Source organism: Choloepus didactylus, chromosome 2 (genome assembly GCF_015220235.1).
Source record: "Choloepus didactylus isolate mChoDid1 chromosome 2, mChoDid1.pri, whole genome shotgun sequence".
In the NCBI taxonomy this organism is placed as follows: Eukaryota; Metazoa; Chordata; class Mammalia; order Pilosa; family Megalonychidae; genus Choloepus; species Choloepus didactylus.
In genome coordinates this window covers 149,109,037-149,123,898 of record NC_051308.1, presented here as the reverse complement: position 1 = coordinate 149,123,898, position 14,862 = coordinate 149,109,037, and the positions used below count along the sequence as shown (strand labels likewise).

The 14,862-nt window shown below is 36.3% G+C and overlaps 1 protein-coding gene across 1 annotated transcript in view; it reads left to right on the top strand.

Annotated features, from left to right (window-relative positions):
* The window catches only part of CCDC18 (coiled-coil domain containing 18), a 131,879-nt gene that overhangs the window by 57,987 nt on the left and 59,030 nt on the right, over positions 1 to 14,862 (top strand). The window contains 2 exon segments of the mRNA XM_037826619.1: positions 12,371 to 12,508; positions 12,670 to 12,747. Coding sequence (XP_037682547.1) covers positions 12,371 to 12,508; positions 12,670 to 12,747 — 216 coding nt within the window.

Sequence of the window (14,862 nt, the reverse complement as noted above, 5' to 3'; positions counted from 1 at the left end):
CATATGTTTCCAGGAAATTGTCCATTTCTTCTACATTATCCAGTTTGTTGCCATACAGTTGTTCATAATATCCTCTTATAATTTTTTTAATTTCTTCAGGATCTGCAGTTATGTCACCTTTTTCATTCATTATTTTGTTTATATGGGTCTTCTCTCTTTTTGATTTTGTCAGTCTAGCTAGGGGCTTGTCAATCTTGTTGATCTTCTCAAAGAACCAACTTTTGGTGATATTTATCCTCTCTATTGTTTTTTTGTTCTCTATGTCATTTATTTCTGCTTTAATCCTTGTTATTTCTTTTCTTGTACTTGGTTTAGGATTGGTTTGCTGTTCATTTTCTAGCTTCTTCAGTTGATCCATTAGTTCTTTGATTTTGGCTCTTTCTTCCTTTTTAATATATGCGTTTAGTGCTATAAATTTCCCCCTTAGCACTGCTTTTGCTGCATCCCATAGGTTTTGGTATGTTGTGTTCTCATTTTCATTCGTCTCTATATATTTAGCAATTTCTCTTGCTATTTCTTCTTTAACCCACTGATTGTTTAGGAGTGTGTTGTTTAACCTCCAGGTATTTGTGAATTTTCTAAGTCTCTGATGGTTATTGATTTCTAATTGTATTCCATTGTGGTCAGAGAATGTGCTTTGAATAATTTCAATCTTTTTAAATTTATTGAGGCTTGTTTTATGTCCCAGCATATGATCTATTCTGGAGAAAGTTCCGTGAGCACTAGAAAAGTATGTGTATCCTGGTAATTTGGGATGTAATGTCCTGTATATGTCTGTTAAATCTAATTCATTTATCAGATTGTTTAGGTTTTCAATTTCCTTCTTGGTCTTGTGTCTGGTTGATCTATCTATAGGAGAGAGTGATGTGTTGAAGTCTCCCACAATTATTGTGGAAACATCAATTGCTTCCTTTAGTTTTGCCAGTGTTTCTCTCATGTATTTTGTGGCACCTTGATTGGGTGCATAGACATTTACGATTGTTATTTCTTCTTGCTGAATTGCCCCTTTTATTAGTATGTAGTGGCCTTCTTTGTCTCTCAAAACATCCCTGCATTTGAAGTCTATTTTATCTGAGATTAATATTGCTACACCTGCTTTCTTTTGGCTGTAGCTTGCATGAAATATTTTTTTCCATCCTTTCACTTTCAGTTTCTTTGTGTCCCTGTGTCTAAGATGAGTCTCTTGTATGCAACATATTGATGGTTCATTTTTTTTGATCCATTCTGCGAATCTATATCTTTTAATTGGGGAGTTTAATCCATTTACATTCAACGTTAAAACCGTGAAGGCATTTCTTGAATCGGCCATCGTATCCTTTGGTTTATGTTTGCCATATTTTTCCCTCTCTCTATTAATATCCTTTATTGTACCCATACCGAATCTCTTTAGTACTGAACCTTTCTCCAAGTCTCTCCGTCCTGTCTTTGTTTCTCTGTCTGTAGGGCTCCCTTTAGTATCTCCAGTAGGGCAGGTCTCTTGTTAGCAAATTCTCTCAGCATTTGTTTGTCTGTGAAAAATTTAAGCTCTCCCTCAAATTTGAAGGAGAGCTTTGCTGGATAAAGTATTCTTGGCTGGAAATTCCTCTCACTCAGAATTTTAAATATATCGTGCCACTGCCTTCTTGCCTCCATGGTGGCTGCTGAGTAGTCACTACTTAGTCTTATGCTGTTTCCTTTGTATGTGGTGAATTGCTTTTCTCTTGCTGCTTTCAGAACTTGCTCCTTCTCTTCTATGTTTGACAGTGTGATCAGTATATGTCTCGGAGTGGGTTTTTTTGGATTTATTCTATTTGGAGTTCGCTGAGCATTTATGATTTGTGTATTTATGTTGTTTAGAAGATTTGGGAAGTTTTCCCCAACAATGTCTTTGAATACTCTTCCTAGACCTTTACCCTTTTCTTCCCCTTCTGGGACACCAAGGAGTCTTATATTCGGACGTTTCATATTATCTATCATATCCCTAGGTCCATTTCGAGTTTTTCAATTTTTTTCCCCATTCTTTCTTTTATGCTTTTATTTTCCATTCTGTCATCTTCCAGGTCACTGATTCGTTGTTCAACTTCCTCTAGTCTTGTACTATGAGTGTCCAGAATCTTTTTAATTTGGTCAACAGTTTCTTTAATTTCCATAAGATCATCCATTTTTTTATTTAGTCTTGCAATGTCTTCTTTATGCTCTTCTAGGGTCTTCTTGATTTCCTTCATATCCCGTACTATGGTCTCATTGTTCATCTTTAGTTCTTTGAGTAGCTGCTCTAGGTGCTGTGTCTCTTCTGATCTTTTGATTTGGTTGCTTGGGCTTGGGTTATCCATATCGTCTGGTTTTTTCATATGCTTTATAATTTTCTGTTGTTTTTGGCCTCGTGGCATTTGCTGAACTTGATAGGGTTCTTTTAGGGTTTGTAGACCTATTGAAGTCCTTATCTCTAATTTATCAGATCTACAGCTTCGTGGAGTACACTTTATCTAACTAACCAGCAGGTGGCTTCCACGAGCCACCTGTTCTCCACAAGCCAGTTCTCCCCTGCTTAGCCTTTTTGGTGAGTGGGGGAGTGAGTCTTGTGGGGCCCAATTGGTGTACCAAGCTTGCGTGTGTAGTTGGTGTTGCCTGCCCTGTATGTGGGGCGTGTTTCTGGGCAGTCGGGGAGGGGGGGTGGCCCTAACAATCAAATCTCCCTGATGATCCTAGAGTTTTAAAGCTGCTGCAATAGTCTAATCCTTCAGTTCAGTCCTGCCACAGTTTGTCTCTGCCACTGACCCACAAGTCTTTGGTATTGGCGTATGGCTCCTGAGACTTGCAAGTGGGCCCCTCTTCCAGGCTGTGCACCCCGGGTCCTCTGTTGAGGGATGACTGTGCTATGTCACAGGTGAGTGCCGTCCCCCCAGGGCAGTTCTGGGCTGCTGGGCTGTGTAGGGAGGCTCCCAGTCTGCTCAAATGATGGCTGAATGGGGCTTTGTTAATTCACACTGCTCCACCTTCCCAGCTCTGGGACAATCAGCTGAGGTGCAGGGAAGGCTAATGTCCACGCCCAGTTTTGTGGTGTGTGCCTGTTATTTGAAGCACTTCCGTCACACTGGGTTGTCTGGGGCAGCTCTGGGCTATGGGGCTGGCGATGGGCAGGAGTGTTTCCTGTCCACCAGGATGGTGGCTGTGAGTGGACACCCCCCTTTTCTTGGGAAGTTGTGTTGTTTATAGTGAATTTTCTCAGCCACTGGATTATTGCCTTTTGTCTCAGATCTCTCTTAGTTCTGCTCTTGACTTGACGTGCCCAAATTGCAATTTTTTGAAGCTTTCTGTATTGGGCTTCTTAGAGTATTTTTTTTAGAAAAAGAAAAAAGGATTTAAAAAAAAAAAAAAAAAAACAGCCCTCCTCAGAGATCTAATGGGTTATTGAAATGCTAATAGACAAAGCAACCAGGGCCATTAAGGAAAGGTCCACAGGGCAGAGAGATCAGCTTTGCTTCCGGATTTGCATATGCGCCTCAAGGCCTGAGCTCCGCCCTTCCCCTTTCTGTGTTCACCAGAACTCCAAAAATCCTCTGCTTTTATTTTGGAGTTTTTCGTGTTGTTTTTTTTCTATGCCTGTCTCCTCTCTGCTGGGCTGGCTGCTCTCAGAGTCTCTGGTGTCTGGTCTCAGTCTATCTATGGTTGGAGTTTGAATCAGTAGAATGAGTTTCCGATAAGAGCAGCCACTGCAGTTCTCCCTTCTCCTTCCCGGAGCTGACAGCCCCTCCTCCCCCGGGACTGAGCCTGGCAGGGAGGGGCGCGGGTCCCCTGGCCGCAAAAACTTACAGATTTCGCTGATCTCAGCAGTTCGACATTTTCATGAGTGTTGTATGAAGTATGCCCAAAGACAGATTGCTCTGTGGTGTCCAGTCCACGCAGTTCCTGGCTTTTTACCTACTTTCCTGGAGGAGTAACTAAAACTTATAGCTCACCAGTCTGCCATCTTGCCCCGCCTCCCAGATAACATCATTTTTAAAGGTGAAAGACTGAATACTTTTCTCCTAAGACCAGGAACAAGGCAAGAATAGCTGATTCTAACATCATACTAAAAGTCTTAGCTAAGGCAATAAGGCAAGAAAAAAAGAATTTCTATTGGAAGGGAAGAAATGAAACTATTCCTATTTGCAGATAACATGATTATCTATGTAGAAAATCCAAAGGAATCTACAAAAATCTCCTAAAACTGATACATGAGCATAGTCATAGGATAGAAGTTAACATACATAGAAACATACAAAAATCAGTTGTTTCTATAGACTAGCAATGAACAGTTGGAAATCAAAATTTAAAAAAATAGTACTATTTAAAAGAGCTCCAAAAATATAATGTGTAAATATAAATGTAACAAAATATGTGGAAGATCTCTGCTGAAAAACTACAAAATATTAATGAAATAAACAAACCTAAATATTTGGAGACAAATAACATTTTCATGGATTATAAGCCTCAATATATTTAGAATGACAATACTCTTCAAACAGATCTATAGATTTAATGCAATCTTAGTCAAAATGCCAATAAATTTTTTGTAGACATGGCTGATTTTAAAATTTATAATGGAAAGGCAAACCCTGTGAAAGACAGTATTAAGAGAATGAAAAGACAAAGCTACAGACCGGAAGAAAATATTTGTAAGTCACATCCAACAAAGAACTTGTATCCAGAATATGTAAAAAACTCTCATGAGAGTGACATCATCAGCATGGTGGCATAAGACAAACTCTGAAAAGTCCAGACTATGGAGCCACTCACAGCAGCAAGTTAGAATCCCACACATATCCAGGCACAGGGACCCAAGGCCGCAGAGACCGGAGATGATAGAGACTGGAGAAGGTCTCCACAAATGTGGAACTGAAGAAAAAAAAATCGCAAGCAAGTAGGAAATTTCCATCCCATACCCGCAGGTCCCTACCCTTCCCCCTCACTTGGTCCCGTCCATCTTGGGAGTCTCATGGGGGTCCTTTCAGCATGGACACAGACTATAGAGTCACTCACAGCAGCAAGTTAGAGTCCCACACATATCCAGGCACAGGGACCTAAGGCCGCAGAGACCCAGGACAGAACACAAACCACTGACTTGTGCTGCATACAGAATGTCTCCTGGGGGGTGGAGGGGTGGCGGGAAGAGGGAGATTGCACAGCAGAACTGCTAACAAGAGGTGCATTTACTAAATTCAAATGCAAAACTGACTTTTCTGGAGTGACCCACCTTTTCTGGATTGACCTGTTCTAGCTCCCTGGGGTGGGATATCCTCATGGGGTAGAAACTGGAGACAGAAAACCTCACAGAAAAAGAAAAAAGGGGGTTAAAATGAACTGATAAGTGTAAGGAAAAGGGGGCACTGAGGGGAGAATTTCAACAAATCATAGGAGCTGGAGAGAAAAATCTGCACAAAATAACAAAACAGAATGGATCAAGTTTCCCAGAGTAGGAACAGAGGAAAGGAAGCTTTCTCCTGGAGGTGTAACAACTGCACAAAAAGGGCAATCTTAAAAATTGTGTCACATATCCAGGGCAAGAATCAGATGAAGAGCTGAACAAATCTGAACAGTTAGACCCAGGCTACTCGAAAGGTCCAGAATAAGTTGAACCAAGTGTCAAAGAGAGCCTTAACACAAAGCTGATCAACAATAAAACCCTAGACAAGAGGGAGATACTAAACTTCAGAGTTAACTCATCAAAATAATCAGATACCTAGACTCGGCAAAAAATTACAAACCGTACAACAAAACGAACAGGAAGATATGCCTTAGTCAGAGGAGACATAGAATTTGGAACAACTAATCAAAAAAATCTAAATCAATTCAAAGAGTTGAAGGAAAATATGGGTCACAAAACAAGTCTCAATAAATTTAAATATAGAAAGATTGAAGTTTTACAAAGCACCTTCTCTGACCATAATGGAATGAAGCTGGAAATCAGTAAAAGGCAGAGAACTGGAAAATTCACCAGTATATGGAACTTAACACACTCAAACAATCCATGGGTCAAAGAAGAAACTGGAAGAGAATCAGTAAATATCTCAAGACAAATGAAAATGAGAACACAACATATCAAAACTTATGGGATATAGTGAAGGCAGTGCTGAGAGGGAAATTTATAGCCCTATGTACCTACATTAAGAAGGAAGAAGGAGCTAAGATCAAAGACCTAACTGCACACCTGGAGGAACTAGAAAAAGAACAGCAAACTAACCCCAAAGAAAGCAGAAGGAAAGATGTAACAAAGATTATAGCAGAAATAAATGAAATTGAGAATTAAAAAACAATAGAGAGCATTAACAAATTGAAAAGTTGGCTCATTGAAAAGATAAAGTTGATAAACCCTTAGCTAGACAGAGAGAAAAAGAGAGAAGATGCAAATAAAATCAGGAATGAGGGGGGAGATTACTACTGACGCACTGAAATAAAAAGGATCATAGAGGATACTATGAACAACTGTATGCCAACAAATTAGATGACTTTGATGAAATGGACAAATTCTAGAAACACAACTTACACTGACTCTAGGTGAAATAGAGGATCTCTAAAAAGGGATGGTATTTGGGAAAAAACATAAAGCAAACTGGAGTCTACGGTCAACAGTAGCATTGTAATATACTTCCATTAAATGTAACAAAGGCAATATACCAAAGCTAAGTGTGTATGAGAGGGGGATATAAGGGAGGGATATGGTGTTGTTTTCTGTCCTTACTATTATATTGTATCGTATGACATGTTATTTTTCTTTTTGTCATCTTTTTTATTATTCGCTAAAAAAAAAAACACAAAAATTTTCTTTTGTAGTAATCAATATGTTCAAGTGCTGAGTGTGGTGATAAATGTACAACTTTAGGATAATACTGTGAACAACTGACTGTACACTGTGGATAAATGTATGGTATGTGACTATACCTCTATAAAATGTAGGAAAAAATATAAATAGGAGTAAAAGTGTTGGAGAAAACATGGTGAGAGGGATGTACCTATCTACTATTGATAAGCAGGCATAGTGGTGTAGCCTTTCTGGAGGTCAGTGTGGTAGTTCCACAAAAACCTAAGGATATGGGGGCCATAAGGTCCTGCAGCCTCATTATGGGGTATGTACTTGGAAGATCTGAGAACAGAGACATGAATGAACCTTTGCACACTAGTGTTTATGAAGGCAGTATTCATGATTTGCAATGAGTGGTGATGACCTAAGGGTACATAGATTGAGGAACAGAATGGTGAACTGTGATGTATGCGTAAAATGGAATATTGAGCAACTACAAGAAGGAGTGAAGCTCTGAGACACGCAGTGAGGTGAATGGATCCTGTACACAGCATCCCAGGTATGCAAGGATGGTCCAACAGCAGAAAATCAAATTAACATAATATACCACATCAACAAAATGAAGGGAAAATATGACATGATCATCTCAGTTGACGCAGAAAAGGTATTTCACAAACTTCAGCATCCTTTCTTGATAAGAGCACTTAGCAAAACAGGAATAGAAGGAAACTTCCTCAACACAATACCCACAGCTAACATACTCAGTGTTGAAAGATAAAAGCTTTCCTGTAAGATTTGGAGCAGACAGTATGCCCACTGTCACCACTATTATTCAACATTGTACTAGAAGTTGTATAGCCAGAGCACTTAGGCAAGAAAAAAGAAGTAAAAGGCATCCAAATTGGAAAGGAGACATAAAACTTTCACTAGTTGCAGAGTACATGATCCTATTATAGAAAGTCCTGAAAAATCTGTAACAGTGCTGTTAGAGTAATAAACAAATTTAGCAAGGTGGTGGGATACAAGATCAACACGCAAAATTAAGTAATGTTTCTGTGCAATAGTAATGAGAAACTGAGGAGGAAATCAAAAAATTCATTTTCTATAGCAACTGAAAGAATCACATATCTAGGAGTAAATTTAACCAGGGATGTAAGGACTTGTACATAGAAAACACAATATACTGGTGAGAAATCAAAGAAGACCTAAATAAATGGAAGGACAGTCTGTGTTCATGAATTGAAGGCTAAATATCATTAAGATGTGTCATATCTACCCAAAATGATTTACAGATTCAGTGATTTACAGATTCAGTGCAATCCCAATCAAAATTCCAGCAGCCTACTTTGCAGAAATGGAAAAAACCAATTATCAAATTTATTTGGAATGGTAAGGGACCCCTAATAGTCAAAATAGAACGTTTTCAAAATCTTGAAAAGAAGAACACAGATGGAGACTTCACACTTCCTGATTTGAAGCATATTATAAAGCTACAGTTGTGAAACAGGATGCTACTGGCTCAAGGATAATAATATTGACTAACTGAATCAAATTAAGAGTCCAGAAATAGATCCCTCACACCTATGAATGGTCAGTTGATTTTTGGCAAGGCAGCCAAGTCACTCAACTGGGACAGAACAGTCTCTTTATCAAATAGTGCTGGGAGAACTGGATATCCATATGCAAAAGAATGAAAGAGGACCCATATCTCACACCATATACAAAAATTTACTCAAAATGGATCAAAGACCTAAATACAAGAGCTAGGACTATGGAGCTCTTAGAAAATGTAGGGAAACATTTTCAGTATCTTGTGTTAGGCAATGGTTTCTTAGACTTTGCACTCAAAGCACAAGCAATAAACCAAAACGCAACAAAATTTAAAACTTTTATGCAAAGGACTTTGTCACGAAAGTGAGAAGACAGCCTACTTAGTGGGAGAAGATATTTGGAAACCATACATCTGATAATAGTTTAATATCCAAAATGTATAAAGAAATCCTACACATCAACAATAAAAAACAAACAAACCAATTTTAAAATGGGCAAAAGACTTCAATAGGCATTTCTCCAATGTAGATATACAAATGGCTATAAAGCACATAAAAAAGATGGTCAACATTGCTAGCTTTTAGGGAAATGTAAATGAAAACCAGAAGACGTCATTTCACACCAACTAGAATGGCTACTATTAAAAAGGGAAAGTTAAAACGTGTTGGAGAGGATGTGTAGAAATAGGAACACTCATTCATTGCTAGTGGAAATGTAAATGGTGCAGCTGCTCTCATCCTTTTCTTTGTTGGGATGTTTTTGATTACTGATCGAATCTCTTTACCAGTTACTCGTTGTTGAAATCTTGTTTCTTCTGGCCTGCCAAGGACTGGAGGAAGGGGGATGGTAGCCAGAGTAAAGAGGAGTGAAGCTCTCCAGTGTTTACCTTAATTTGCAAAACTACTTCCTTCTGCTCTCCCTGGATGCTGCACGTGTCCCACTAGAATCTGGAGTTTCATTGTAGTTGATTTAGACAGTTCCTGCCAGTTCAACTTTTGTGAAGGGACTGATTCCTGGAGCTTCCTACTCTACCATCTTTCCACAATCACCAGTTAAGCTTTAACGAAGGTGCATAGACAATTCAGTGGAGAGAGAGTTTTTCAACAAAATAGTGCTGGAATTAATGGGACACTGCTGTGTTCCAAAGATGGAACCTCAATGTACACCTTGTACCTTATATAAAATTAATTCAAGTTGGATAGTAGACTTAAATATAAAAAGCTATAAAACTCTTATTATAAGAAAATATAGGTGAAAATCTTTATGACCTTGGATTAAGTAAATAGTTCTTAAATGATACCAAAAACACTATCTATAAAAGAAAAAATTGATAAACTTGACTTTATCAAAATTAAACTTTTAATTTAAAGACACTGTTAAGAGAATGAAAAGAAAAGCCACAGACAAGAATAAAATATTTGTAAATCACATTTCTACCCATGAACTTGTATCCAGCTTATATAAGGAGCTCTCAAAATTCATCACTAAGGAAGCAACCCAATTTTTTTAAGTGGGCAAATGATTTGAACAGATACTTCATTGATAAAAAATACATACGGATAGCAAATAAGCACTTGAAAATATATTCAACATTATTAGTCACTGGGAAAATACAAATTTAAAGCACAATTAGATAGCACTACATACCTAATAGAATGCCTTTTGAAAAGAGAGAAAACCTGACAATACCAAATGCTGGTCAAAATACAAAGTGACTGGATATTTCATGTATTGCTAGTGGGAATGCAAAATGGTACAGCTACTCTGAAAAAGAGTTTGATATTTTCTAATAAAGTTAAACATTCACTTAACATATAACCCAGCAATCCCAGATATTTGTCCTAGATAAATGAAAATTTTATGTTTACACTAAAACCCATCTGATACGATTATAGTAATATTATTCATGGTTACCAAAAATGAGAAACAGCCGTGTTATCATTCAGTGGTTAAAAGAATAAACTGTGATACCTCTATGCAATGAAATACTATTCAGCAATAACAAGAAACAATCTACTGATACAAGCAAAAACCATGGGTGAATTTCTAAGATATTATGCTAAAAGAAAAAAGGCAACTTCAAAATGTGGCATACTGTACAATTTCATTTCTATGACATTCTCAAAAAGACAAAAACTATAGGAATGGAGAGCAGTTTAGTGGTTCCTAACGGTTGGGGTGCATAGAGAGTTTGACTATAAAGAATCTGCATGAGGGAATTTTGGAGGTGAAGGAATTGTTCTGCATCCTGATTGTGGTGGCAGTTTCATAAATCTATGCATGTGTTAAAACTCCAAGTTGTACACCAACAAAGTGAATTTTACTGTATATAAATTAATTTTTAAAAGCTTACCACCCAAGAATCTTTGTAAAATTTAGATTATATCTTTCCAAACCAGTTGCATCTTTGTATTCTTATATATAGTACACATACCTACACAACACATAATGTATAGTATCTGCATTTCAGAATGGTTTCCATTTGAGTTGTTTACTGTTTTTCAGAATTATAATTTTCAGTAAACTTCATTTTAAAGCTGTTTTTTTTCCATATTTTAGACTATTTTATCATGGCTTCTCAGAAATGGAATTACTGATTCAGAAGGTAAAAATGTTTTTTCAGATGAGGAGTTTATCCCTGATAAATTCTTCAGGGAGTAATCTGAGAGTGTGAGAAAGTCTAGGAAGAATTATATTTGGTATCACCAGTGTTAATATACTGCAGAGAATTGACAAAATATGTCTTTGAAAGGGACTCTGATGATTGATTTGTCAGATTACATGAAAATCTAGTTATAACCTCATTTAATCTTGTTTACTCTTGAAATTTCAGTGTATTCATGTTTTAGAAAATTTCTGAGAGTTAAATTTAATCTTTTAAGTGTTTTTTTTCTATTGAGGTTAATCTCCACACCTTGTTTTCTATTTATTTCCTTCTTCTTGTTTAATAGAACCCAGAAATTTCTCTTCAATTCTTTTTTTTTTCTCTCTTCAATTGTTAATAGAAAGTTTAACTTCCAAATTCTGCTTTTTCTGGAATATTTTAAGTTAATTAAAATGCCTTTTATGTCTAATCTCTTATTTGATTATTCTCATTTAATATTTATTTACCTTTCAGATTTCCTTGGTTTTAATATATTCTAGTTAACTCTGTTGTTGCCATATTCTTATATGTATGTATGTATATGTAATAGATATGCATAGATAGATATATATTATCTCATATGTTTAGAGAGATAATATACATACCACATACATAACATGAGCATACACATAGGAATTTCTTTAACTATATTGTCTGCAAAATCTCTGGCAAGTTTGATAACACCAAGTATTGGTGAAATTGTAGGAAGTGAGAATTCTTATATATTGCTAGTGAAAGTGTAAATTGATTCGTTTTCAAGAGAAATACCCAGTGAAATCGGAAATGTGCATATCCTACAACCTAGAAGTCCACTTCTATGTGTTCTACTCAAGAGAAACTCTCAGACATGTACATAAGGAGACATGTATACAGGGTGTTATTGCAACATTTGTTGTAATAATGATAAAATATAAACGGTCTCTGAGTTTAGGAGTAGACAAACCATAGCTTATCCTTGTAATGGAATATTATATTGCCATTAAAATAAATGAACTAGATCCACATATGTCAACATGGATAATCTCTAAAACAACTTTAAATGAAAAAACAAGTTGCCAAAACTTGCAGAAACACTGATATTATTTATGTAAATTTTCAAAACATTACATTATATATTTTTCATGGATATGCATACATAGTAAAATCATAAAAAACATGTACAAGAATGAAACACACCAGAGAACAATTCAGACCAATTTCAGTCTAGTAGTTAGGTGAGAGAGGAAAGGAGAAGAGATGGGCATGTGATTTCATTTTTTGTCTAAAAGGAGGGAAACTGAAGGAATTTTGGTAAAATGTAAAACTAATTTCAGTGGTATATTCATGTGTGAGTACTATATTCTTTTCTGTATATTTAAAATGTTTTAACATTTAAAAAATTAATATGAAAAATCAAATCCTATTTTTTTTTTTAGCTTGAAGCTCAACTAGAGAAAAAAGACCAACAGTTTTAAAGAACAGAAAGAAAGACTATGTCCATGTTGCAACAAGATATCATATGTAAACAACACCATCTTGAATCACTAGATAGACTCTTGACGGAAAGCAAAGGGGTAAAATCATATTTATAAAAGCTATTTCAAAGCTGACTAATTTTAAAGTTTTTTGATTCTGTAACATTCCTTTAGTGCTAATCAAATCATCACTTGTTTAGTCCATTGCTAATGCTAAAATGTTTAGCATTTATGTTTGCTACCAATATGTGTGTTTTCAGGAAATGGAAAAGGAAAATATGAAGAAAGATGAAGCTTTGAAAACATTACAGAACCAAGTATCTGAAGAAACAATCAAGGCTAGTAATGCTAAAAAAATTATTTTTTTTTAATTTTTCTCATTGGAGACAATTTGGGGGAAGTTCTTTGGTTCGGTAGAGTGGTTGTTTTTTGTTTGATTTCATTCATTCAAATACATGTATATGTATATATTGATAAACGGTTTGTCTACATTTTGTGTTAGTGTTCTTAAGAGAAACAAAGAAATATATATATATATATATATATATATATATATATGTATGTATGTATAAGTTAAGAGATTTATTATAAGGGATTGACTCATGTGACTATGGGGGCTGGCAAGCCCTTACATATGGCAGGATAAAAGCTGGAAACTCCAGTAAAAGTGATTCAAAGTCTGGTACTTCCAAGCTCCTTAGGGCAGGTTGCAAACTGGAAACTCCAATAAAGTTTATGCTGAAATTGAAGGCAGAAATTCTTCTTTTCTATCTCTGAAATCCTTACATCTGGCTTTTAAAACCCCCAACTCTTTGGATAAGGAGACTCCCAATATTGTTGAGGGCAGGCAGTATCCTTTGTTGATTGTGGATACAATCAACTGTAGATGCAGTCAACTAACTGAAGATGCAAATCCTTTTCTAAGATACCTTCATAGTAACAATCAAGCCAGTGCTTGCTTGACCAAACAATTAATACCATAATCTAACCAAGTTGATACATAAAATTAACTCAGATGGTGAATGGTGTTTATCCACATGAGACTCAAGCTCTTTGTTCAAATATGAAATCTAACAGAAGTGGTTTTTAAATTATTTACTTATTTTAATTGGTTCATTAATTTTTAATTAATTTTGTTTTGAAAAATGTCAAACCCACAGTAAAGTAGAAAGAATAGTACAGGGAACTGTACCCCTCATCTAGATTCTCTGTCTGTTAACTTCTAGCTACACTCACTTCATTTCTCTCTATATATACCATTGTCCATATCCACACACACATAGTTCCCTTGTGCCAAACCACCTCAGAGAAGTCTGCAGATCTCATAACATTTTACACGTTTAATATTTAAACATGCTTCTCCTACAAACAGAAACTTTCTCCTTTGTGACCACACAAAGTTACCACAGCAGAGAAAGTCAATATTAACTCGGTAATATTCAACACATGGGTCATACTGAAAATTTTTCCAATTATTTAAAAATGTCCTTTATAGCTTTACCATTCAAAACATGGTCTACAGACTGGTAGCATTAGCATCATTTGAGAGCTTGTTAGAATTGCAGTATATCAAGCCAGGACTAAGGTGAAGTAAGTGAGGTGCCTCTGGTGTGAATTTAAGAAGGCACTCTCAGGGTTGTATGAGTGAAAGGTTGGCACTTGCATAACCCTGAGAGTGAGTGCCTCCTTCAATTTTGAGCCCTAGGCACCTTCCTTGCCTCACCTAGTCCCAGCCTTGTTATGGAATCAGAATCTGCTTCAATGGGATATCTAGGTGATTTGTATGCACAATAAAGCTTGAGAAAGACTACTCTAGCTTGTTCTTTTTTCTTTCTCCAATCTATGATTCAGTTATAATTCACTTCTTCTTCTTGGCTCTTTAGACTCCCCCAATCTAAACCAATCTTGCTGCCTCCTGTTCTTCATGACACTGAATCTTTTGAAAAGTCCAGATCAACAAGCATACCAGATGAGCATAACTCCCACTGCTTCACATGGAGGCACGTAGTGTCAGACCACCCCACTATTGGCAATTATACCCTTAATGTCTTATTTGAGATGACTGCCATATCTCACCATTTTAAAGGGTACATTTTTCCCTTTGTAATTAATAAACTATTGGGTGATTCTTTGAAGCTATTAAATGTCCTCTTCCTCAATAACTTTATAACCCATGGCTTTAGCCTCTATTGATGAAACTTGCCTGAATCAATTATTATGTTGGTAATTATTAGGTAGTAATATTTGGCAGTCATAGATTTTTTTCTCTGTATGTGGAACATGATACAAGTACCAATGTTCATTCTCTTGCTTAAGAAAGAAAACACAGAAGTGTTTATACCTTCTATAAAACAAATGTTAATTCAAAGATTACTACCAGGGCAACAAATGATCAACAGAGACAGTCATTCAGAATTACAGAAGTTTTGGTGGCTATTGGTTATTTATATACA